Raw genomic sequence first — 25,155 nt, 5'->3', positions numbered from 1 at the left:
ATCACCATCTATTATATCATCATAATCATCTGTTTGGAGCGTGAAATGTACCAAGACATCATTCCAAATTAACGCCTTGTCACGATCGGAGACAAAACTGATATGAGGAGCATTGGTCTTCTTCTTCCATTCACGGGTACTAATCGGGAGCCGGTCCCGTACAAGGTAACCACAGTGGTGCACAAATTTCATTTTATTCGGCCCCCCCGGTTCTCCTGTATCCACATTGAACTCCGAGATGATGAAGCGACCCTCCAATGGCTTTTTGGGACCTCGAACATTTTTACTCTTCGTTGTAGTTGTTGATGTCGATCCAGAGGGCTACAAAACATAAACATTATTTTTAATGTCATGAGCACACATAAGACATATGATAATATATATATATATAGCTAATAATAAAAAATATATACTTGGCCAATATGTTGTTGCTCATTTTGTTCAAGAGCTAAGTACTGACTCCCGTCATCTACATCCTCTTGCACGTTATTTTTAGCACCATCATCGCCGGCAACTTGAGTGCCAGTGTTGATCAAATTCATCATCAACTCCTCCTCATCCATATTTCTCGGGTCGGCCATCTAGCTTCAAAAAACAAAACCAATATATAGTACGTCAAATCTTTGCTTATTACATGCGTAAAATCTACAAACAATATGCATTATTAAATCTTGCCCCTCGATCACGGACGCAATTCGCCACACTAGGACGAACTACGTCGGTACTAGGGCGAATTAGGGCACGAGAAAGGGCGGTGTGACAAGAGTGGCGGTGCTCCACTCCGCCGTATATATGTCTGTACACATGGGTGAACGAGGGCGGCGGTGCTCCGCCGTATACATAGAAACGCATGGACGAAATGCATATGAATACAAATGACGTATATATACGTGTCGGCGCGGTGGCCGGTGTGCTGACGACGATGACGTGAGGCGGGCCGGCGTGCTGACGACGACGACGACGTGAGGCGGGCCGGGGCGGTGTCGGTGCGTGATGTTGTGATCCTATGTACCATGTGATCAACCATGTAGTCATTCATCATATGAGAAAATTCTATGTTAATAATATAAGTATAAGCCATTATGAAATGTAAGTATACGTGTCTTATTGCTCATATAACCATTACTATTTCCGAAATGATAAGAATTTATTTTCTTCTTCTACAGGCGATCTCTGATGCTATGATATAAAGTTTGAAGATAGTCTTCCCGGAAAAAAATATGTAATGCTCATATTACTTTAGCAACATTAATATATTATATCTGTATATTCAAAGTTCACAAATGAAGAAACATGTGATATTTTTGATAAACTAAAAAACGCTTAGTTTATAAACTGGGTATCAAAATTGAGTTCCTATTTGACCATTATATATCCTACAACAAATCCTTCAAAAAAAAGACCCTACATGAATATATTTGGATAAAATTTCGTTAACAAACATTGATCTATGAAGATAGAAAAAATTCTTCTATTGAAACTGCATCTTGAAATAATGGCATATCATATAGTGATGAATATATGGCGGTTGATGGGCTGGATCATTAGCGGATGGTTCGTAGCGTTGTTTCCAAATAATATATAGCGTGTTTATTATACAAGCCATGGATTTACATCGATCTAATTAATTTCTAAAGTAATTTCATTGGTGATCCTTAATTATACTTGTCATTTAGAGTTCCAAATATTCAAAACTTGCCTTAAGATATATTTTTATTTAAAATCATTTAGAGTTCCAAATATTCATTTTTAGTTTCTATAGATTTTGTGATTCAAAATTTGGAATTTTCAATCGACCTCGACCGTTGACATGGCTTACACCAAAGTTGTAGTTTTCGACGTGATCTATAACTCGGCAGTGGAGGGCTCGGACGAATGTACAAAGAGATCGACGAATATATCACCTCGAAGCTCGGCAGTGTACGTACTGGAGGGCCTCGGGCCGGCGCGGTGGGGCAACGCGCGGTGGAGGGCCTCGGGCGCGGAGGAGGGCGCGGTGGAGGGCCACGGGCAAGCGCGGAGGAGGGGCACGGGCGCGCGCGGTGGAGGCCGCACGAGGAAGAAGACGGCGGCGCCGGTGTCACGGAAGGCGAACGGACGCGGCGCGAGGTCGAAGAAGAGGCCGGGCGGCGGTGTTCGACGAGGAAGAAGACGAGCAGATCGATCTGCCAGGCGCTGGAGGTTATATAGCAGAGGAGAATTACTCCCGGTGCCAGCCACCAACCGGGAGTAAAAACCCTTTACTCCCGGTGCGTATTACCAACCGGGAGTAAAGGTTCCTTTACTCCCGGTGCGTGTTACCAACCGGGAGTAAAGGTATACCTTTACTCCCGGTTGGTAACACGCACCGGGAGTAAAGGCTTTTTTTGGCGGGCCACGAAACTGCAGCCCACCTTTACTCCCGGGTGGGCTTCCCACCCGGGAGTAAAGGTGGCCTGCAGTTTCGTTTCCCGCCTGTTTTAAGCAATAGTCTTGTTAAATACAATAGAAATGCAATAGTTTTTATTAAATACATAGTAAATTAAATAAAAGGCATAAAATTATTTTGTTAAAAATATGAATTTTATTTTTGTTTATTGCACATAGGAAAAATCGATAACCTAACTTTTTTTATTTTTTGTTAGAATTATAAAACATAATGTAACTAATATTTATTATTTCGTTAATGCAAAAATGTAGTGTTTAATTAAAATTATTAAAATTATTGGTTTTGGACAGGAAATTTGTTTTCACATCATTTTAACGTTAATATTTTAATTTTTCATCACTCAGTATCCTAATTTACCTTTTTGAGAGAGAAATCCCACCAAATCAAACATTGATTTAATTTGAAATATGACATAATAAACATCTGAATTCACAATTATTACATAATATCTCAAACACACACTATATTAAATCACTATATCATCAAGTGGGCACAGCAGTGAACTTCTTCTTTACGTATGTCCCTTGGTTATGATCGCTTCGTAACCATGGAGTGTCCTCATCATTTACCAAGATGCTAGGGTCTTTGTTCACTTTGAAGGGCGGAATTCGGTCATCCTTTTCATATTCTTCTGACATGTCCGACTTGTCCTCAATTCCCACGATGACTCTTTTCCCTGAAAGAACTATGTGGCGCTTTGGCTCTTTGGTTGAGTCATTATCGTTTTTCCCTCTTTTTGGTTTGGTAGACATATCATTGACATAGAACACCTGATTCACATCCTTGGCAAGGACGAATGGTTCATCTTTGTACCCAATATTACTAAGGTCTACTGTTGTCATTCCATACTCGTTGTCTACTGTTACTCCGCCTCCGGTCACCTTGACCCATTGGCACTTGAACAATGGGATCTTCAAAGTAGGTGCATATTCTAGTTCCCATATTTCATCTATGCGTCCATAATATGTCTGCTTATTCCCATTCGGGTCTGTGGCATCTATGCGGACACCACTGTTTTGGTTGGTACTCCTTTTATCTTGGGCTACTGTGTAGAATATGTTCCCATTTATCTCGTACCCTTTGTATGTGACGATATGCCATGATGGTTGCATAGCCAATAAATACAGTTGCTCATGGATGCTCTCATCACCTTGACATTTTTTTTCGCAACCAACCGCCGAAAGTTTCCATGTGCTTATGCGTAATCCAAGCTTCAGTCTTGCCTGGAAACTCGGATCGTAAGAGATCCTTGTGTGTCTCAATATACGGATCTACCAAAGAGGAGTTCTGTAGAACTGTGTAGTGCGCTTTATTGAAATAATCATCATCCGTACCAATATATGTTTTCCTCCCTAGTGTCCCCTTTCCGCTTAGTCTCCCCTCATGTCTCGATTCAGGAACACCAATCGAGTCAAGGTCGGGAATAAAGTCAACACAGAACTCAATGACCTCTTCTGTTCCATAGCCCTTGGCGATGCTTCCTTCTGGGCGAGCACGGTTGTGAACATATTTCTTTAGGACTCCCATGAATCTCTCTAAGGGGAACATGTTGTGTAGGAACACAGGACCGAGAGTGAAAATCTCCTTGACTAGGTGAACTAGGAGGTGTGTCATAATATCAAAGAAGGAAGGAGGGAACACTAACTCAAAGCTGACGAGACATTGAACCACATCATTCTGTAGTTTAGCTAGATCAGTTGGATCAATTGCCTTCTGAGAAATTGCATTGAGGAATGCACATAGCTTTACGGTGGCTAGACGTACATTTGGAGGTAGAATTCCTCTTAATGCAACTGGAAGTAATTGCGTCATGAGAACGTGACAGTCATGGGACTTTAAGTTACAGAATTTCTTCTCTGTCACATTTATAATACCCTTTATATTCGAGGAGAATCCAGATGGTACCTTGATGTTGTTTAAGCATTCAAACATGATTTCCTTCTCCTCTTTGCTTAGAGTGTAGCTAGCAGGACGTAAGTAATGGCGTCCATCATCTGTCTTCTCTGGATGCAGGTTGTCTCTTTCTCTCAAACAACGCAGGTCCTGTCGTGCTTCAAATGTGTCCTTAGGCTTTCCATACACACCCATAAAGCCTAGCAGGTTCACACAAAGATTCTTCGTCAGGTGCATCACGTCGATCGAGCTACGGACCTCCAGGACTTGCCAATAGGGTAGGTCCCAAAATATGGACTTTTTCTTCCACATGGGTGCGTGACCGTTAGCGTCTTTCGGAATAGGTTGGCTTCCATGTCCTTTTCCAAAGACGACTTTCACATCATTGACCATATCGAGTACATCCTCACCGGTTCGGTTGCGAGGCTTGGTCAGGTGGTCTGCTTTCCCTTTAAAATGCTTACCTTTCTTTCTTACGGGGTGATTTGCAGGAAGAAATCGACGATGGCCAAGGTACACGACCTTTCGACATTTTTTCAAGAATACACCTCTAATATCACCGAAGCAGTGTGTGCATGCATTATATCCCTTGTTTGACTGTCCTGAAAGATTACTTAGAGCAGGCCAATCATTGATTGTTACGAACAACAATGCTCGCAGATCAAAGTGTTCCTGTTTGTACTCATCCCACACACGTACACCTTCTTTATTCCACAAAATGAGAAGTTCATCAATAAGTGGTCTCAGGTACACATCGATGTCATTGCCAGGTTGCTTCGGGCCTTGGATGAGCATAGGCATCATAATGAACTTCCGCTTCATGCATAACCAAGGAGGAATGTTGTAGATACTTAGAGTAACAGGCCAAGTGCTATGACTACTGTTCTGCTCTCCAAAAGGATTGATACCATCTGTACTTAAAGCAAACCTTAAGTTTCTTGCGTCATTTGCAAACTCCGGGAATTCTCTATCGATTGCTCTCCACTGGGACCCATCAGCAGGGTGTCTCAACATATTGTCTACCTTACGGTCTTCTTTGTGCCATCGTAACAATTTTGCATGTTCTTTGTTTCTGAACAGACGTTTCAAGCGTGGTATTATAGGAGCATACCACATAACCTTGGCAGGGATTTTCTTACGTGGACGTTCGCCCTCAACATCACCAGGGTCATCTCGCCTGATCTTATACCGCGACGCATGGCATACCGGGCATGCATCCAATTTCTCGTACTCTTTGCCACGGTATAGGATGCAGTCATTAGGACATGCATGTATCTTCTCTATTTCTAGCCCCATAGGACAGACAACTTGTTTTGCTTCGTAGGTAGTGGCGGGCAATTCATTGTACTTCGGAAGCATCTTCTTTTGGATTTTTAGTAACTCTCCAAATCCCTTGTCAGATACACCATTCTTTGCCTTCCATTGCAGCAATTCTAGTGTGGTTCCCAACTTTTTCTGCCCTGCATCACAAGTTGGGTACAACAATTTCTTGTGATCTTCTAGCATCCGCTCGAACTTGATCTTCTCCTTTTCACTTTCACATTCTCTTTGTGCATCACGAATGACCTGACAAAGATCATCAGCCGGCTCATCTTCTGCGGCTACCTCTTCTTCAGCTTCTCCCATTGCAGTATCATTGAAGCACGCACCATCAGGAATAATATCATTGTCGTCCCATTGTTCTTCTTCATCTTCTTCCATTACAACACCGGTTTCTCCGTGCTTTGTCCAACAAATATAGTTTGGCATGAAACCCGACTTGAACAAGTGTGAATGAAGAGTCCTTGAGCAAGGATATTCCACTGTATTCTTACATATGGCACATGGGCAGCACATGAAACCGTCGCGTTTGTTTGTCTCGGCCGCACGTAATAAAGAATGCACGCCGTCAATGAACTCTTGTGAGCGGCGATCAGCATTATACATCCAATGACGGCTCATCTGCATTACATGACATAAATATCATATTAAAACCTAGATCATAATTAATTATTTATACAACATGCGTGCCACCACAAAAGATACAAATTTATGAAAGCATCGCTACAATGTAGACAATCCCAACTACCACTAAAAGAACTAAAGCTAAAATACATTTCAGGAGCACAAGGATTTCGCGACCAATCTCAACTAAAACAGACAGATCCCCCGATTGTGCAACATCTTTGGGCTTCTTCGACTGGATCACTGCCTCATTAGCCGCCGTATCTGCCTGTTGTGCAAGATATTTTTGCACGAGTTCAACATACTCTTCCTCCCAGTAGAAGCCTGAACATCGTCCACTGCCATCCCACTGAAATTAAAACAAAAAACTAGAACTTTAATCACAACCATCATGAAAATAGGTATAAACTAACCATAATCATTAAATACGATAAAATAACTCACATTGCGATCCGGACACTTGTAGAAGATACGATCCTTGTTGGGACCCTCCTTCTTCACTCGGTACTCCATCACAATCTTCATCTCATCACGACACTTGCCGCATGGAATGAGAGGAAGGCCCGGCCTAAGTCGCTTTGGAAACCCATGAGAGGCCGAGGACCCGGAAGCAGTTGCCATCTACTCTCTATACTCATTTTTTAATACACTATAAATTTCTTCTTTTATAAACAAATAAAATTAACAAACTATAAAATTATCTAGATCTCTAAACAATGATATTTTTAATGGTCATTGTGTTCTCGTCTTTTACTGTGGCAGGTAAGTAATTCATATGATATTTTCGCAAATTAACAGAAGAATGGGAATGTACACACATAACAGACTACTACGACGATATCGGGACGTGTGAATAAATAACCATCCGTACTAGTTGACCTTGCTTACGTGATCATCTCGGCGAGCATTTCTCCACCGGACAGCACCGTACTTGGTCAAGGAAGAGCTCCGATTCTATGAGGAAGGGAACACGGTCTCCCACGACCGTTGTCGCTCTCCCTCGTAGAATCAAAGCTCCTCCTTGATGTCCGTTACCGCTCGACAGAGAACATGCTTGCCGAGCTGAACACGGTCCGCAAGTTCAACTAGTACGGATTTTCTATAATTTTCTAACTATTTTCTAAGTTTTTATTTATATATACTACGTTTAGGTACGGTGATTGACAGACTACTACGACGATATCGGGACATGTGAATAAATAACCATCCGTACTAGTTGACCTTGCTTACGTGATCAGCTCGGCGAGGATTTCTCCACCGGACGGCACCGTACTTGGTCAAGGAAGAGCTCCGATTCTACGAGGAAGGGAACACGGTCTTCCACGACCGTTATCGCTCTCCCTCGTAGAATCAAAGCTCCTCCTTGACGTCCGTTACCGCTCGGCAGAGAACATCCTCGCCGACCTGAACACGGTCCGCAAGTTCAACTAGTAAGGATTTGCTATAATTTTCTAACTATTTTCTAACTTTATATTTATATATACTTTAACCTTCTTTCATGTAAATATGCAAGCTTAAAGTGATTTTGAGCTCAAATTGCTTACAAATGAAAAAAAACCACAATAAAGAACCATAAATATATATAGTGAATAAAATGGTATAAGAAAATGGTAAAAAATGAGAGTATGAGATTGGTAACCTTTACAACTGAAGAATCGACGGAGGAATCGAAGAATGGATGGAGGAACAATGGAGGGAGGGAGGAAGCAAGAACACTACTGCAGTGAGCTTCAAAATGTGCTGAGCTCGGGCTCGGGGAGGAAGGAGGAGACGGCCGATTTATAAAGGGAGAACATTTAGTCCCGGTTGATAGATCCAATCGGGACTAAAGGTAACTTTCCAACCCCGGGCGCAGCCACGGCCCGGGAGTAGACCTTTACTCCCGGTTGGAGCCACCAACCGGGAGTAAAAGTATACCTTTAGTCCCGGTTGGTGGCTCCAACCGGGACTAAAGGTCCCTGCCACCTCTGTCTGGCGCAGTAGCCGTTGGGCAGGAACCTTTAGTCCCGGTTGGAGCCACCAACCGGGACTAAAGGTATTTCTAGTCCCGGGGGCAAAAAATTCCGGGACTAGAGCCCATTTTGGCCGAGGATCAAAGGTCTGTTCTCTACTAGTGGATTTTGATACACATTGGAATATATGATGACAGCCTCCAAATATCAAGTTGTTTAGTTAACAATGTAATACACTCCCGGTCCCTAAACTTGTCCCCAAACTCTAAAAGTGCCTACCAAAGGTCCCTAAACTTGCCAATCAGTTTAGGTGAGGTCCCAATCACCGTCTGTTAGCATTAAACTGCCAGCATGGCTGCTGACTGTGCACCCGACAGGCAGGGCCTGCCGGCACAGTAGATCGAGGGCGCGGGGTAGGCAAGCTATGGCCATGGCGTCGGTGCCGGAGGCCGGGCTCGCGAGCACGAGCGCGAGGCCGCGAGCGGCTACAGCGGGTGGCCAGACTCGCGAGTAGGAGCGGCATCGTCGTCTCTCACCTGGATCGGCCAGAGCTCACCGGCACTTCGCCATGCTGCCCATCGGTCATCCACGTCAAGCCCTGCTCTGCACTCAACACCCTCCGTGCTCTTGCTCGCATCCCACCACGGAGGCCTCCGCTCACGCTCCTCCAACTCCCTAGCCGCGCCGCTCCAAGATCTCGTGTCGGCTGCCGCCACGAGCGACGTGTCGTGCCACGATGGCCGCTCCGTGTGGGGCGACTGGGCGAGCGCCATGGCCACGCATCGCTGGGCAGCCATGGCGGCCACGGCGCCTCGCCCCCACCGGCGAGCGCCATGCCGGGCCACCATGCTGGCCGCACCATCATGAGTGAGCGCCGCTCCGTCTTGGGCTCCATCATTCTTGCCTTCTTCTCCGGCCAACAAGGGCGGCCGACAAACACGGCACGGCGGCGCTTGGGACGAGCGAATGGTGAGCTCGAGTACAGGTAGTAGCGGAGACCCTCATGTCGTTCGTCTTCTTTCTGCTGGTGGCGAGCAGCAGCACGTCTGGGTGTTGCCGCCGCCGCGAGTAGGAGTGGCCGCGCGGGCGGCGTGGCACGAGCGGCTGCGGGGCCGCCCGGCAGCGCAGTAGTGCGCGACGTCGGCAGCGGGAATCGGCGCGGGCATATGGATGTTGACGTGGCATATGGAGAAGGCCTCGTTCCTGAAACCGATGATGCCGGCGGCTTCGCGGCCATTGAAACAGACGTCGTCGCTGCACCCGAAGACGAAGCTGTCAACGCCTCCGCCGCCGTTGTCAATAACAGCAAGCTTGAGCCTGTCTCTCCCTAGCCTGCCAGCTGTTAGTCAAATTGTTGCACATGTATCTTTGTTTTCGTTTGCATCTGTTAGGCGTAGCGTAGATGTTGTGCGTGGTCCGTGGCTTGCTTGGCCCACGACACAGCTAGTAGTTCGGTTCATACGCGCCAGGGCGGACATTGCAGCATGCGGTGCACGTCTCGGCAAAAGCGGGCGTGCGCACGGTGATATCGGCATGGCGCTGGACTCGGGCTTCAAGCCCCGAGAAGCTACGGCAGTTGAGGGCAGCACCAAAAATTCTCTCGTTCCATTTTATCGCGTTGTGTTTGTGTTCGTCGAGTTTTCCATTCGTGAGCTCGCCGGCGACGTCGAATTCTAGACCGGGGCATCGCTCGGTTCCAACACCCGCAGAGTACTGCACCAGCGGGCCGGACCCGTACCAGCGAGCCGCCGTCGGATGATAGACTCGTCTCGTCCGGAGCAAGAGCAAGGAGACTAGGTGAATGCCGACCAACAGCTGCGGCTAAACAATGTGGCCGGGCATCCTCTCCAACGTCGGCTCTGGGCCACCACGGCCCCTGACTCGGGCGCCTTCGCGTGCGCTGCCGCCGACTGTGGCTCGGGTGCCGTCGAGTGCTCCAGCCACGCTGGCCTCACTGGCGTGCAGGAATGAGTGAGAGGCGTTCACGGCGGCCGAGTACTGCTGCAGCGGCACGTACATGTTCACGCATCCCGGCGACTTGCGCGTCCATGCCCTACTCCCGCTTCTTCAACGCTACGTGCAGGGGAAGGCGAGGGAGAGAGGTGAGGGACTGGTATGTGGGCCCCGCCAGTCAGGTGCACAGTCAGCAGCCATGTTGGTAGTTTAACGCTAACAGACGGTGATTAGGACCTCACCTGAACCGATTAACAAGTTTAGGGACCTTTAGTGGACATTTTGGAAGTTTGGGGACCTAGTTGACACAACGCAACAAGTTTAAGGACCCACAGTGTATTTCACTCTTTAGTTAATTATGCAACAAGGTGTATATTTCCACAGTTGATTGTTACGGACAATATGCGTTCTCTGTATTACTGTTATCTTTGCTTGCTTGCACAACCGAATGAAAAAGATATGTCATGATGAGCAGGAGTTGAGCAGGAGTACAAAGTCAGACCTCCTCGAAGCAGATAGCATTTCACTAAATTCTGTGACTGATACTTCAGATATATTCCTAATATTTTTCTCTGAGAATCATGACTCGCTTGGAACGAGAAACAACGAATTCTCAAAAGTTAATTCGCTCCAGGCAGAAAGAAAACCATGGAACTTTTTTTCCCATGACTCAAACGGGCCTAATCGAACGCAATTGCCATGAAATAAGATGCCACTGTGCTGTACTAAAAATGTAAAATACCCTGTGTTCCACTTGATCCGTGGATCTCTGCAAATCTTTTTCTTGGCTTTCACCTGAACTAAGCCTGGTCCACTTGTCAGCCTGCGTGAATGCTGACGACAAGGCCGTTGCTCGTAGAAGAGGCCTCAGGCTGCGTTCACGTGGGGCGACCGGCGGCGATGGCAGGCTTCGTAAGCACTAAGCAGAGACGGGCTGTTTTTTTTTAGCCTTTTTTTTTTTGAAAGTTTTTCACAAATACTTTCAGATATGCTTTCAAAATATAGACTCTCACCTCGGCGCCGGAGTAATTGGCACAGAGCTTACACGTCCCAGCGCTATAGTTTTTGGCGCCTATGTCTTGGGGCCACGTCAGCATCAAGGCAGAGCTGGCGGTGATATGGTAGCTAGCTCGACGCCGTGGAGCTTGGCGCCAAGATAATTGGCGTCGAGCTTGGCGTCGTGGACCTTGACGCCGTAATGGTGTTTTAAACCAGCCTCCACCCTTCCTGTCCGATGCTTCTTCTTTTTGTTCCTCCTCCCTCTTAGGTTTTTTTCTGTCCCCACTTCGTCTTACCTCACGAATCGGCATATTGGACCGTGGAAACATGGATTTGATCCGTAGATCTTCGAGAGCAAGGTATCCTCTCTCCCCTCCTAGTTTTTTCGCATCGATTCGGTATATATTAGTCGTATTTTTCAAACTAAGAATCGTCATTACTTAGGGTTTAATGTACTTTTTAATATTTGTATGTATTATACAACCGTAGAATGCTAAGGCATGGAAAAGCTAGAAAACCAAGGTAGGTGGTGGTGGGACCCATGTGCTATTAAAAAATATATGTTTTGAAATATGAAGAGACAAACTATTGTACAAGTAGGCTTTTAAGCTTGTCTTTAGATGACATGGTTTGGCTATAAGACAAGCTTATTAAAATTGCTCTTATTAGTGGCTGGCTTGCTGGCGGCTTGCACGCCAGTGTACAGAACCGATCTGCGGAATCTCCAGTCCGCCGTACAAGATCCGAGCATCCGGCCTCAACGTCCCGTGGGGTCCACGCGTACAACGAGAGAGACACTGAGTGCTAGCTAAAAGCTAATGGATCTGAACGTGCCTTTGTCTGTTAGGAGCCTACTCTATCCATCTAAATACATGTATACCTCGCTTTTTTAGAAATCAATCGGTAATAAGTTTAACTAAATGTATAAAAAATCTATGATATTAAATTAATATTACTTTCTTAATTTTAAAGTACAAGTTATTTTGTTTTTTTAGATATATAGATAATACCATGTATCTTAACATAGCGTATATTTAGATAAATACTATATCTAGAAAAGCCAAAGTAACTTATAATTATGGATGGCCATGCAACACATGGCCCCAACAGTCTGGCCCGAAGCCCTATTTTTTAGCCTGACACGAGGACGGCACGACCGATGGCCACCGAACCCATGTCAGCATGGCCCAATCTAGCGTGTCACGCATGGGCCGCTCCGCATGCATGTTAGGCGACACGGCATGGCCCGCTTTTTCCCTCACGCACGACATAGGCTGGCTTTATTATATATATAATCTAGGATCCTAGCTTTCTAACCGTAATCTCACCGGAGGTGCCGCTTGCTCTACTCAGCGTAGAGCCACGTCTCGCGTGAGGTTCCTCCCTACCCGAGGCAGACCCCTCAGACCTTCTTGGGTCTTCTTTGCTCGAGGCTTCATCCTCTCGTCTAAGGCCTCGACGCCCCGACCACGATGACTCTTATGAGCGTCGGCTCCTTCTTCTTTGCTAGACCCTATCGCGACGACCCCTATGAACGCCGGCTCCTCTCCTTCCTCCTCGACATCCGCTCCAACTCTCTCTTCCCCTCGTGGCCTCGCCTACATGCCTCGGGTGCGCCGGCCTCGAGCGCAACAGCCACGAAGGCAAGCCCGCCGGTCGCGCGGGCGCCGCGGCAGCCACGACCTCTTTCCCCCTTCCCTCTGTTTGGTGGGCCACGGGCTGGCCCAGCATGCTAGTTGTGGCGGGCTACTCGAGCCGGTTCGACCCAAAAATTTATCCCTCCGTTCAAAATTATAAGTCGTTTTGATTTTTTTATCTATTTTGCTATGTATCTAGACATATTATTATATCTAGATGCATAGCAAAATTGATGTACCAAAAAAGTCAAATCAACTTAGAATTTGGAACTGAGGGAGTAATAGGCATGGTGTGCCGATGGCCAGGCCTACGGGGCCGTGCTTTTGCCGGCCCGAGCGACACGTTTGGACATCTATATACTTATAATTTATAATGAAGTTAGTATTAGGTTAATCATATAATATATTTGTATAGTAAATTTATTTTGTATTTTTTTATAAATCTAGTCTAATTTAAAATTGATTGTTTTTTTTCAAAAAAACGAGACGTGCATCACTTTGAAGTACAGCTGCCTTCGCGGAGGTTTCCTGCTCGGTGGAAAAGGAGATAAGAAACCACTATTGTACCGTGACTTTGAGTACGCCACTGCTGCTGTGGTGCTGACGTGCAGTGATACTGATCGATGGATTCTATGGTTCATTGGTTCCTGCCTGTCCAGTGTTTGTCCTTGTCTCGCCTTCGGAAAACACCAAGTTGCAAGCGACGTACTCCTGCCAGCGGAACTGCGGAAGGGCCCCAAACGACAAGTCCATAGCAGAACAGACACGTGGGAGACTGACTGAATGGCTTTTTTTTCGTGTTCGTTTTCGTTTTTTTGGTTTTGGAAGGGCAGGCAGACTGACTGTCCATTTCCTCTCCCTATAAAGCTGACGAAACATCTCGCTCTCCGGCCGGCGTCGAAGAGCAAGCAGCAATGGCGCTGGAGATCGGGCACACCCACCTCCCCATCCGCGGCCTCAACCTCCACGTCGCACACGTAGGCAAAGGTGAGTCTCTGACACCGCATCATCATCGTTGCTTCAGTTGAGCTGATGGATCCCCGCGGAGAAGCAGAGTATCAATCATGTGTGGCGGCTGTGTGCTGTTGGTTTGTGTGTTGCAGGTGACCTGGGCACGGTGGTGTTCCTGCACGGCTTCCCGGAGATATGGTACTCGTGGCGCCACCAGATGGTGGCCGTGGCCGCGGCGGGGTACCGGGCCATCGCGCCAGACTGTCGCGGGTACGGCCTGTCCGACCAGCCGCCGGAGGACGAGGAGGCCTCCCTTGACGACCTCATCGCCGACGTGCTCGGCATCCTCGACGCCCTCAGCGTCCCAAAGGTAAAGCAACAGCTCACCAAACGGATGGAAGGACCATCCAATTCCAAGAACTGAGTTGTTGCCGCGCGCGCGTGCAGGCGTTCTTGGTGGGCAAAGACTTCGGCGCCATGCCGGCGTACGAGTTCGCGCTGCAGCACCCGGACCGCACCCGCGGCGTGGTGTGCCTGGGGATCCCCTTCAGCCCGGTGCCCATGTCCTTGGACACCATGCCCGAAGGCTTCTACATCATGCGCTGGCGCGTGCGTAGCACTGACTGACCGCATCACCTGTGATTGAACTCTTCTTCTTATCGAAATCGACACGACACTCTGCAGCTGGTGTTCCTTTTGCTTCTCTTCCGCAGGAGCCAGGCAGGGCGGAGGCCGATTTCGGCCGGTTCGACGTGAGGCGCGTGGTGCGCACGGTCTACGTGCTCTTCTCCGGCGCCGAGATCCCGATTGCCAAGGAAGGGCAGGAGATCATGGACCTGGCCGACCTGTCGACGCCCCTCCCGGCGTGGTTCACTGAGGAGGACCTGGACGTCTACGCCAAGCTCTACGAGAAGTCCGGCTTCGGCTACCCGCTCCAGATGCCATACAGGTGAGAGCAGCTGTCATCCTGCTACGAGAAACTCCATGGTGCCATACTGCCATTTGCCAGGTTTACCATTTGCTTTCGCGGAATGGGCAGGTCTATACACAAGATGTGTAGCTGTAAGCCCTGCTTCCCAGGCACATTTAGTGTATTTAAGTTTTTAGTTAATCTATGTCATTAAGTCCTTGGGTAGCCTAAGAGTTGTGCGGGTACCCAGACAGCTATTCTGTCTAGTTAAAGCTCTAGTGAGCTGTATGTAATCAATACAGTACTTATCCTCTATATATTGTAATGCAGTCGCTTGGGAGAGTTGCCCTGACTGATTATTTCTCTGTTACCTCCAACAATTGGTATCAGAGCCTAGGTTAAACACCTTCTCACCTTCTCATCTTCTCCATGACGTCAACCTCCTCTGAGCGCCGGGCTAGGAAGACCAAGGGAGCCACTGAGGGCGAGCTGGGCGACCCCTCTGGCAGGACTGCGCGCCTGAAGGCAGCAGAGGAGGCGGCGGCGCTGGCTGTCAAGGCGGCACAGCAGGCTGCAGCAGCCGCGGAGGCGGCGGCCAGGACAGCGCAGGAGCTGCGGGCGGAGATAGCAGCAGAGAAGGGAGATGAGGAGGAGGAGGAGGAAGAAGAAGAGGAGGACCGGAGGACCCGGCGGCCGCGGACTCCGCTGCGGGACAGGCGCCGTTTGCAGTCACCACTGCGTGACCGAAGGCGTCGTGGCGGCGGTCGCTATGAGTCGCCGCAAGGCAGGGTGGTCTACCGCGATTCCGGCAGCGGCACATCATGGCCAATGCTGGACAAGACCAATTATTATGAGTGGAGCCAGACGATGAAGCTCAGGATGCAGGCGCGCGACCTCTGGGAAGCTGTCGAAGGAGGCCCAGTGCAGTTTCGCGACGATAGGCGAGCTCTGGAGGTGATCGTCGCTGCTGTGCCCAAGGAGTTGGGGCTCCCGCTCCTCGATAAGGCGACGGCAAAAGAGGCATGGGATGCCATCGCTGCGACTCGTATCGGTGTGGACAGGGTCCGCCGAGCGACGTTGCAGCGACTGCGTCGGGAGTGGGAGAACATTGATGTCAAGCCTGGCGAGCCGGTGGAGGATTTTGCCCTACGGCTGTCAACTCTGCACCAGCAGCTGGTGCTTCATGGAGACAGGGACATCGATGAGGCGCGTGTCGTGGAAAAGTTTCTGCGCACGGTGCCGACCAAGTACGCGCAGATCGTCGTCGCCATTGAGCAGTTCCTCGACTTCGAGGCGCTCACGCTTGAAGAGGTGACAGGAAGGCTCAAGGCGGTGGATGACCGTGAAGCGCAAGCTATGACAGAGCCGGTGTCCATCAACGGCAAGCTGCTGTACACTGAGGAGCAGTGGCGTGCGCGTTTGAGGAAGGAGAAGAAAGGCGCAGAAGAAGCTGGCGGTTCTGGTTTCAAGAACCAGCGCGGCGGTGGCGGAGGACGCAGCCGCGGAGGTGGACGCGGACGGGGCAGAGGTGCTGGCCGTGGCGGCGGACGTGGAGAAGGCAATGGCGCCGGCCGTGTTGGCCCCAACACGTGCCTCAACTGCCATCAGGAAGGGCATTGGGCGCGTGAATGTCCCCAGCCGCGCCGTGATGGAACAGAGCGCGGCGGCGGGGGAGGAAATCGTGGTGGACGCGGCGGCGGAAACCGTGGAGGAGGCCGTGGCGGCGGTAACCAAGCTGGGCAGCAAGGAGGACATGAAGGGCGTGCCCAGTTTGCTGAGTGTGAGGAAGATGCAGCTCTGTTTCTGTCTCACGGCTTCATTGAGATGGAACAGAGCACGTCGGAGCTCAACTATACAGCGCAGCGCGTTGAGTTCTTTGAGCCACGTGCGCGTGCTTATCTGGGAGCAGATGATGAAGAGATGGCTGGCGGCTGGTACCTTGATTCAGGCGCAACACACCACATGACTGGGCGGCGTGACCTGTTTTCAGACTTGAACACGGACGTTCGAGGCACGGTTCGGTTCGGGGACGCGTCCAAGGTGGAAATCAAGGGCGTTGGCTCAATTGTTTTTGAAGCAAAGACTGGTGAGCATCGTGTTCTTCATGGAGTTTATTTCATTCCGGCGTTGAAGAACTCGATCATGAGCCTCGGTCAACTTGATGAGAATGGCTCAAAGGTGGTGATTGATGATGGAGTACTGTGGATTTGGGAACGCAGCAGCGGTCGCCTACTGGCCAAGGTGAGGCGTGGCGCGAACCGGCTGTATGTACTGCATATGAAGACAGCACAACCAGTGTGTCTTGCTGCGCGTAGGGATGAGGAGGTGTGGCAATGGCATAAGCATTTTGGGCATCTGAATTTTGAGGCCCTGCGGAGGCTTGGCAAGGAGGAAATGGCAAGAGGGATGCCAAAGATCGATCATGTTGAGCAAGTGTGTGACACTTGTGTCACCACCAAACAGAGGAGGCGATCATTTCCTGCTGCAGCAACATATCGTGCTCAGGATCACCTTGAATTGGTGCATGGTGATCTCTGTGGGCCAGTTACACCAGCAACTTCGGCAGGTAATCGCTATATTCTACTGCTTGTAGATGATGCCACACAATTCATGTGGGCAGTGCTGCTGTCATCTAAGGATGCTGCAGCAGATGCTATCAAGAAGGTGAAGGCTGCTGCAGAGGTGGAGAGTGGGCGTAAACTGAAAGTTCTGCGCACAGATAATGGAGGAGAGTTTACTGTTGCAGAATTTGCTGCTTATTGGGCCAATGAAGGAGTCAAAAGGCATTACAGTGCTCCTCATTCACCACAGTAGAATGGCGTGGTGGAGCGTAGAAATCAAACCGTGGTGGCCATGGCACGTGCCTTACTCAAGCAGCGCCAGATGCCAGCCAAGTTTTGGGGGGAGGCAGTGATGACTGCTGTGCATATTCTGAATCGGTCACCAACCAAGGCTCTAGGTGATGTCACTCCCTATGAAGCATGGCATGGCCGAGCACCCACTGTTGGCCATCTGAAGGTGTTTGGTTGTGTGGCATATACTCGCCGTTTGTCTCAGCTCAGGAAACTTGATGATCGTGGTGAAGCTGGAGTATTTATTGGCTATGCTGAAGGAGCCAAAGCCTATCGAGTTTTTGATCCAGCATCTCAGCGTGTACGTGTCAGCCGAGATGTGGTTTTTGATGAAGGAAGAGGTTGGGATTGGACATCACCAGCAGCAGGTACGTCTGGGGCAGCTGGTAGTGATTTTGTGGTGGAATTTCCTTGGGAGGAAGAAGTCCCTGGAGCTGGAGGTTCAGTGCAGTCACACTCATCTCCTCAGCCCCATTCTGCCTCACCTGAAGCTTTCCCAACAGCAGAATCGGTGCTTGATGCAAGAGAAGAGGTGTCTGAGACATCCAGAACACCTTCACCACCACTAGCTCCAGCCAGCCCACAAGTGGAGCACGTGACTCCCTTGGAAGATGATGAGGAACGGCTGGACACTTATCACAACGACGAGCAACTGCGCTATCGTACCATAGATGGCATATTAGGCGGGGAACAGGAAGTTCCGCCGCCGACGCAGCGCTTGTTCGCAGAGCTCCACCTCACCCACTCTGGGGAACCCATTTCTTATGCAGAGGCAAAAGATGATCCTGCATGGCAGGCAGCAATGAAAGAGGAGCTGCGCGCTGTTGAGCGCAATGGCACCTGGGAGCTTGTGTCTCCCCGAGCTGGCCATCGGCCAATTTCTCTAAAATGGGTCTACAAGCTGAAGAAAGATGAGAAAGGAGATGTGATCAAGCACAAGGCTCGGCTTGTTGCTCGTGGGTTTGTGCAGCAAGAGGGTGTTGATTATGAGGATGTGTTCGCTCCTGTTGCGCGCATAGAATCAGTGAGACTGCTGCTTGCTCTAGCTGCCCAGGAAGGATGGACTGTTCATCATATGGATGTCAAGACAGCTTTTCTAAATGGAGAGCTCAAGGAAGAAGTATATGTCCAGCAGCCACCTAGGTTTGCTATTCCTGGGGAAGAAAGCAAGGTATATCGCCTGCACAAAGCTTTGTATGGGCTGAAGCAGGCACCCAGGGCGTGGAACGCTAAGTTGGACTCTACTCTGAAGGAAATGGGGTTCAAACAGAGCAAACATGAAGCAGCAATTTACAGGAAAGGTTCAGAGGGCTCAGTGTTACTGGTTGGGGTCTATGTTGATGATCTGATCATCACTGGAGCAGTCAAAGATGAAGTAAAGGCTTTCAAGGAAAGGATGAAATCCACCTTTGAGATGAGTGACTTGGGTTTGCTCAGTTTCTACCTTGGCATTGAAGTGCAGCAAGGCAAGAATGGAACCACCATGAGGCAGACTCACTATGCCAAGAAAATCCTAGAACTGGGAGGCATGTCTGATTGCAATCCAGCAGCTACACCAATGGAAGAGCGCCTGAAGCTCAGCAAGCATAGCACTGCCAAGGAGGTGGATCCAACTCAGTATAGAAGGCTGGTTGGAAGCTTGAGATACCTGGTTCATACCAGGCCTGGTTTGGCTTTTTCAGTGGGCTATGTGAGCAGATTCTTGGAGAAACCGACCACTGAGCACCAGCAAGCAGTCAAGAGGGTGCTGAGGTACTTGGCTGGAACATTGGACTATGGTCTGCAGTTCAAAAGAGCCCCAAATTCTGCTAGGTTTGTGGGCTACTGTGATTCAGACCTAGCCGGTGATATTGACTCCAGCAAAAGCACAACAGGTTGTCTGTTCTTCTTTGGCAACAGCTTGGTCAGTTGGCAATCTATCAAGCAGAGGGTGGTGGCTTTGTCTAGTTGTGAGGCTGAATATGTGGCTATGACTTCAGCAGCAACACAAGCCCTGTGGCTGTCAAGATTGTTGGCTGATTTGTTGGGAAGAAAGGTGGAGACTGTGGAACTAAGGGTTGACAACAAGTCTGCAATTGCACTTGCTAAGAACCCTGTCTTCCATGACAGGAGCAAACATATCAGAGTTAAGCAACATTTTATCAGGGATTGTATTGAAGAAAGCAGCATCAGGACTGAGTACATCCCTACAGCTGATCAATTGGCAGACATTCTCACTAAGGCTTTGGGCAAGGCCAAGCTTGAAGATATGAGAAGCAGAATTGGCATCAAGCAGATCAAGAAGAGTTGAAGCAGGTCTTAGGGGGAGAACTGTAGCTGTAAGCCCTGCTTCCCAGGCACATTTAGTGTATTTAAGTTTTTAGTTAATCTATGTCATTAAGTCCTTGGGTAGCTCAAGAGTTGTGCGGGTACCCAGGCAGCTATTCTGTCTAGTTAAAGCTCTAGTGAGCTGTATGTAATCAATGCAATACTTATCCTCTATATATTGTAATGCAGTCGCCTAGAAGAGTTGCCCTGGCTGATTATTTCTCTGTTACCTCCGACAAGATGCCGAACCGACTGGACGCCAAGTTCCAGGCCCCGGTGCTCATGGTGATGGGGGAGAAGGACTACTGCTTCAAGTTCCCGGGGTTCGAGACCGCCCTGCGCAGCGGCGTCATGGACAACTTCATGCCGTACCTCAAGATCACCTACATCCCGGAGGGGAGCCACTTCGTGCAGGAGCAGCTCCCGGAGCAGGTCAACGACCTGCTCCTCGGCTTCGTAAGCGACCATCCGTCCGCGGCGTAAGGAGAGGGTGAGAGACTGTGACCGTGAGAATAATATGATTCTTGAGCAATTGGGGTTTCTCTATTGCCGTTGCCTGGATCCATGACCGTGTTAATTAGCACATACTCAAACAAGACGTACGTTTTTTCTCGGCAATAAAGATGATCGTTGTTACATTACTCGATCGTTGCTGTAGGTAGAGGTGCTTTGGATGCGATTGAATGGGATCTACAAAATCCAAAATGCTTTGGATGCTTATTTTAGCTGCGGCTGCAGTTATGGCTACAAACAATCAACTACTATCTACTTGGCTATAACTAAAGTTTAGTCTCTATCATATCTGACGTTCGGATACTAATTAGAACTAAACATGAGCTAATTATAAAACTAATTGTACAGATGGAAACTAATTTATGAGGCGAATCTATTAAGATTAATTAATCCATCATTAGCACATGTACTGTAGCACCATATTATGAAATCATGGGCTAATTAGGCTTAATAAATTCATCTAGCAAATTAGTCTCTATTTATGTAATTAGTTTTATAATTAATCTATGTTTTACTTTAAATTAGTATCAAACATCCGATATGATAGAGACTAAACTTTAGCTATGATATCCGAACACTCCCGTGACAAAAAAAAAAAAAAAAAAAAACCGCAGGCCTGCAGCGAGCAGGCTGACTGTGTCAATTGGGTCTACGTGGACTTAGATTACTTTAGAGGCTGACCAGCCTTTAATGGCTAGATTTAAATTTATGACATGGGACCTAATATATATCTAATCTTAGCGGGCAATCGTAATGACGGTTTGCACAAAGTTAGATAGCAATCATGTGCTCTGTACGCTTGGCTGATAAGCTATGGCTGAAAGTATTGTTGGCTGATTTGCTGTGAGAAAAATACTATTCGTTAGCTAAAAAAATACGGCTTATAAGCCAAACGAACATGACGTATAATAAGTCGTCTCTAACAATTTTAGTTAGTTTCGCTAAAATTTTATTGTGTGAACGCGATGTCTCAAATTAGAGCCTGACTTGGGTCCACATATATTTATATCTAGTCACCCTGATGTACATAGAGTAGCCAACAACCATGTTAAGTCATTTCTAGAAAAAAAAAGCAATTTATTTCACTAGCTTTTTAAGGTGTCAACACAAGATTTTTCATTTTAGGGTCCCTTTTTTTTTTTTGACATGGATCCTACTTATATACTACTACTCACATTAATCTGCACAAAGTAGCGGACGATCGTAGTGAATTACTTACAACAAATAATCAATTTCGCTTAAATTTATGTATGAATACGCCGTTTTTGTTATAGGATCAAGCTTTTGACGTGAGGTCCATATCTATATTTAGTCATGTTTGATTGCACAGAAGTAGCAAGTAATCGTGTTGACACATAATTTTAATCGATTTTGCTAAAACTTTAAGGTGTGAACGTTGAGAAAATGGCATGAACGAGTTGCCTCTCCCTTGTCAGACCCGGCTCCCCGGCTCCATGTTTATAATGACCAGGAACAGCCCCTGGTGTGGCTTGTACAACATTCCAACTTATAAGAGACTAGTATAGTGCTCGTGCTAACGTCACGGCTTCATTTTAGGGATACACATAAAAACAACCAAAGAATAATATTTTTTCTATAGTTCAACTTACACACAATTGTATATGACCATGTATATAATCCAAAAAAACACTTATGCATAACAAGGCATAATAAAGTTATGTCTCGCCTTAACCATCTAATTTACAATCTGCTTAAGACCTTAAGTAGGCAGGGCGCCGTTGGAGTAAACAGGGATATTGCATTGGGCATGGTCCATGAACAAAATAAACAATGCCTAATCATTCGATAGCAGTCACATGTTATAAACACCATATTCTTATACCACGGAAGATTTCCAAAGATAGTGCACCTAGTTGATCCGGTGCGTTTGAAAGTGCACTTGATTCAGCCTTTCGCTGAGCACGTTACTCACGCTTCCTCTTATTCCTCTTCACCCTTTCCTCGTTGGTTCCTTGAGCCCTTATCCTGGCGCGGTACTTACGTTGTTTCCTATTAGTTTCCTCTCTCGCGTTGTTCTTCGCTGCAAGCTGTTGACATGGTGGTGTTTATATACATGATGTTGTATATATATCTTTGTGGCAATATGTGTGTATGCATGTACCTGGAGTATGTATGTTTGTTATACATTGCTGAGCGCAGTGCGTCCCTCTCCTAGTGTCCCCATTTTTTCGTCGAGGGCCGGTAATTCATAGAATAGGCACCGGTGAAACAAAATTCTGAATTCTGAGTTAGGCATCAAAATTACCAAACTTCAAAACTCTCACTGCAATTTTTAGAGCTATCAAGGCTCTTGTTCTGCATATACTCTCTTCAGAACATTGCCTAGCTGTGCTACAACTAATCAAGATTGCAGGGTGCAAGAGATAGAGGCAAACTGCACATGTATCATTTATTGATCCCAAGGTCTAAAAGTTACAGCTAACTTTCAAAATACTTATTAGGCCCCAAATTAATTTGCAACACACAAGAGGAACATAATTGTATGATCTATCTATCTTATATATAAATCATATAATCTGAAAACTTTTATAATGCCTCAGCCCAAATGCTAAAGTGATCTGCAAAGAAATAATGAGTTCAAAAATCTAACAACAGATGGAAACCACAACTAAATAATGAGTTCGAAAAAAAGCTAGAAGAACCATCTATATTCTAATGACTCCTCCTTTTAAAATTACTCAAGACACTGAATAGTTAACAATCAAAATAATGAGAATTACTATTACATAGTACAAGCCCCGTCGCAGGAAATTAGCTGTGTAGAAATGACTTCCAGGAATCTAGTTGCAGACATGTATTACAACAGAGTGCAGATTCAGAGATCAGAGAAGTATGTTTATTTGATTTGATAGCGTTGCCGTTGCAAAGCTTGCAAAGTCATCATGTCTGCATCCTTTTTCATATATAGGGCATGAGCGTGTAAAGATGGGATATATTTAAATTTCACATAAAAACGAACAAAGTTATGGATGTCAACACTTATTAATTCAGTTGGATTTTTGGATCGAACCTATGCTGCTGGAGATCAATCTTGATGTACCTAGGTGACCTCTGCTTTTTTGCTATCAAAAAGCAAACATTAAAACAGAGAAAGGGCTAACCAATTTGTGTCTTTAATACAAAAGATTTTTTTTTTCAAAAAATTGACATCAGATATGACAAGTGTGTCATTTCACTTGCTACTATCAGTGCCAATGCAACATTTCTTTTTGAAAAAGGAATGATTTGTTCATTTGTTATATTGATCATAATGCATGATGAGGTACAGAGTTCAGCAAACACACCATTTTGTGCTTCCAGATAATTTTCAGGGAGCTTCTTTCTTCAGGGTTATTTTACCCATCAGGATTATTGAAGAATAGGAAAAAAAGAAATCTCTTCTTAAAAAATCATGAGCCAAAGTGAACACCTTGTATCTCAGTACCACAGAGCCTTTTTTATATGGGTTACCACATCCTGGCAGAACTGTGAATTGACAACCTGGGAGAAACAGGAAAGTAAGAGGAATCCCATGTGATATTATACCAAGCAAAGAATGCTGGTTCAGTTTTGCACTAAGACACGACATGCTCCAAGCAATAAATTTAATACTTTTGAGTGCAAACTAACCAGTAAGAAAAGTTCTAAATTCCAGCCCAGCAGCGAAGCCAGTTCCAGTTGTATCCTGTCAAAACATGAAAGTTCCAAAGCTCTCTCATGGTAGTAAGCATGCTCATCATGCTGCATAAAAATAAGTGAGGAAAGGTATACAAACAAAATTCATGTCACGGAGATTTCCAACAACTAGCTGACTACATACTGTGTTTTTGCCTAGCTTGGGCAGACTGCCGCTGGTTGGGGGATCTCGCTGCTCATATCAACTTGAGCTCTGGCACCTCGTTGCTCATATATCTGGAGGAAGAAAATAAACAAAAACAGAGCTTGACACATCATTGTAGCTGCAATACACACGCAAGGTTAAGAAATTGTAAAAGAACTGTTTTTCTCAACCGAGTGGTACAAATAAGCACATGTCACTGATCATAATTTTGACAAACAAATTCAAAAGATTTCACGGAAATTTCTTCGAACAATCCGTGGACATCAGACAACAACTTACAAGTGGTAACCCAATCACACAAACAAAATTAAGAAAGAAGACGATATTGATTAGGTTCTCGTGAGAAACGCGGCAGAACATAGCTGTTGAGAAGTCGACATAGCTTCAGATCCTAATAACTGCTGCTCCTAATTTGCCTCTCCCATCCATCCTAATAACTCAAGGGAGGGGATATGGTCGACGATTTATCGGCTAGATTGGACGCAAAACTTGCAGTATTAACGGAACTGATCCCGATTCTGGCACGAAAGTGAAGCAAAATCGAAATGGGATGGGAGAGGCAGGCAACCATACCTGGGATGGGAGAGGCAGGCAACCATACCTGGAACGAGCGCCCGTGAGGCCGCAGTGGAGCCCACGCGCGCCCGCGAGGGCCCCCATTGGTGCCGCGCCACACGCCGTCGCCATCCCGCTTGCTGCCCCTCAGCTTCCCCGACCTCGACCCCGATGACGAGGAGCAGGGAGCAAGATACGAAGAAGGACGCCGCGGATGGGCTGCCTGGTGGGAGGCGGACAACCGGCCTAGACTGCCCTGCTAGCGGCCGACGGCCTGCCGTCCTATGCTGGCGCCCTCGCCTGGTGGCCTGGCGGCCGGCGCCCGTGGTGCCCTCCCCAGGGGCGAGCGCACGCCGGTGTCGCCGCCGACGCGCCGCTGGTGCTCTTCTTTTCGCGTTTCCTACTCTGTATGCGAATGAG

At 47.3% G+C, this 25,155-nt stretch overlaps 2 protein-coding genes and 1 long non-coding RNA gene across 4 annotated transcripts; 2 read left to right on the top strand and 1 right to left on the bottom strand.

Annotated features, from left to right (window-relative positions):
* Positions 1 to 13,636: 13,636 nt before the first annotated feature.
* LOC136534091 (uncharacterized) lies at positions 13,637 to 20,467 on the top strand. Of its 2 annotated transcripts, XM_066526650.1 has the most exons (6): positions 13,637 to 13,793; positions 13,910 to 14,127; positions 14,205 to 14,366; positions 14,471 to 14,706; positions 19,629 to 19,638; positions 20,064 to 20,467. In XM_066526650.1, the coding sequence occupies exons 1-6, from the start codon at positions 13,721 to 13,723 to the stop codon at positions 20,307 to 20,309; spliced, it is 945 nt and encodes a 314-aa protein (XP_066382747.1). In that variant the 5' UTR covers positions 13,637 to 13,720; the 3' UTR covers positions 20,310 to 20,467. The 2 variants fall into 2 exon arrangements, with proteins under 2 accessions (XP_066382747.1, XP_066382691.1); XM_066526594.1 differs by lacking the exon at positions 19,629 to 19,638 and having other exon boundaries at positions 20,016 to 20,245.
* On the top strand, positions 15,097 to 18,011 carry LOC136510334 (uncharacterized). The gene has a single exon (XM_066504824.1). The coding sequence runs from the start codon at positions 15,097 to 15,099 to the stop codon at positions 17,479 to 17,481; it is 2,385 nt and encodes a 794-aa protein (XP_066360921.1). The 3' UTR covers positions 17,482 to 18,011.
* Positions 20,468 to 21,978: 1,511 nt separating the features above from the next.
* On the bottom strand, positions 21,979 to 24,997 carry LOC136485760 (uncharacterized). The gene is made up of 6 exons (XR_010766541.1): positions 24,782 to 24,997; positions 24,160 to 24,251; positions 23,970 to 24,080; positions 23,645 to 23,840; positions 22,462 to 23,422; positions 21,979 to 22,387 (listed from the first exon to the last, which is right to left on the bottom strand). It is a non-coding gene; the product is annotated as an uncharacterized lncRNA (long non-coding RNA).
* Positions 24,998 to 25,155: the final 158 nt, after the last annotated feature.

Source organism: Miscanthus floridulus, chromosome 1 (genome assembly GCF_019320115.1).
Source record: "Miscanthus floridulus cultivar M001 chromosome 1, ASM1932011v1, whole genome shotgun sequence".
Taxonomy (NCBI): Eukaryota; Viridiplantae; Streptophyta; class Magnoliopsida; order Poales; family Poaceae; genus Miscanthus; species Miscanthus floridulus.
The sequence above is the reverse complement of the archived record's forward strand: the minus strand, read 5'-3'. Positions and strand labels throughout refer to the sequence as shown.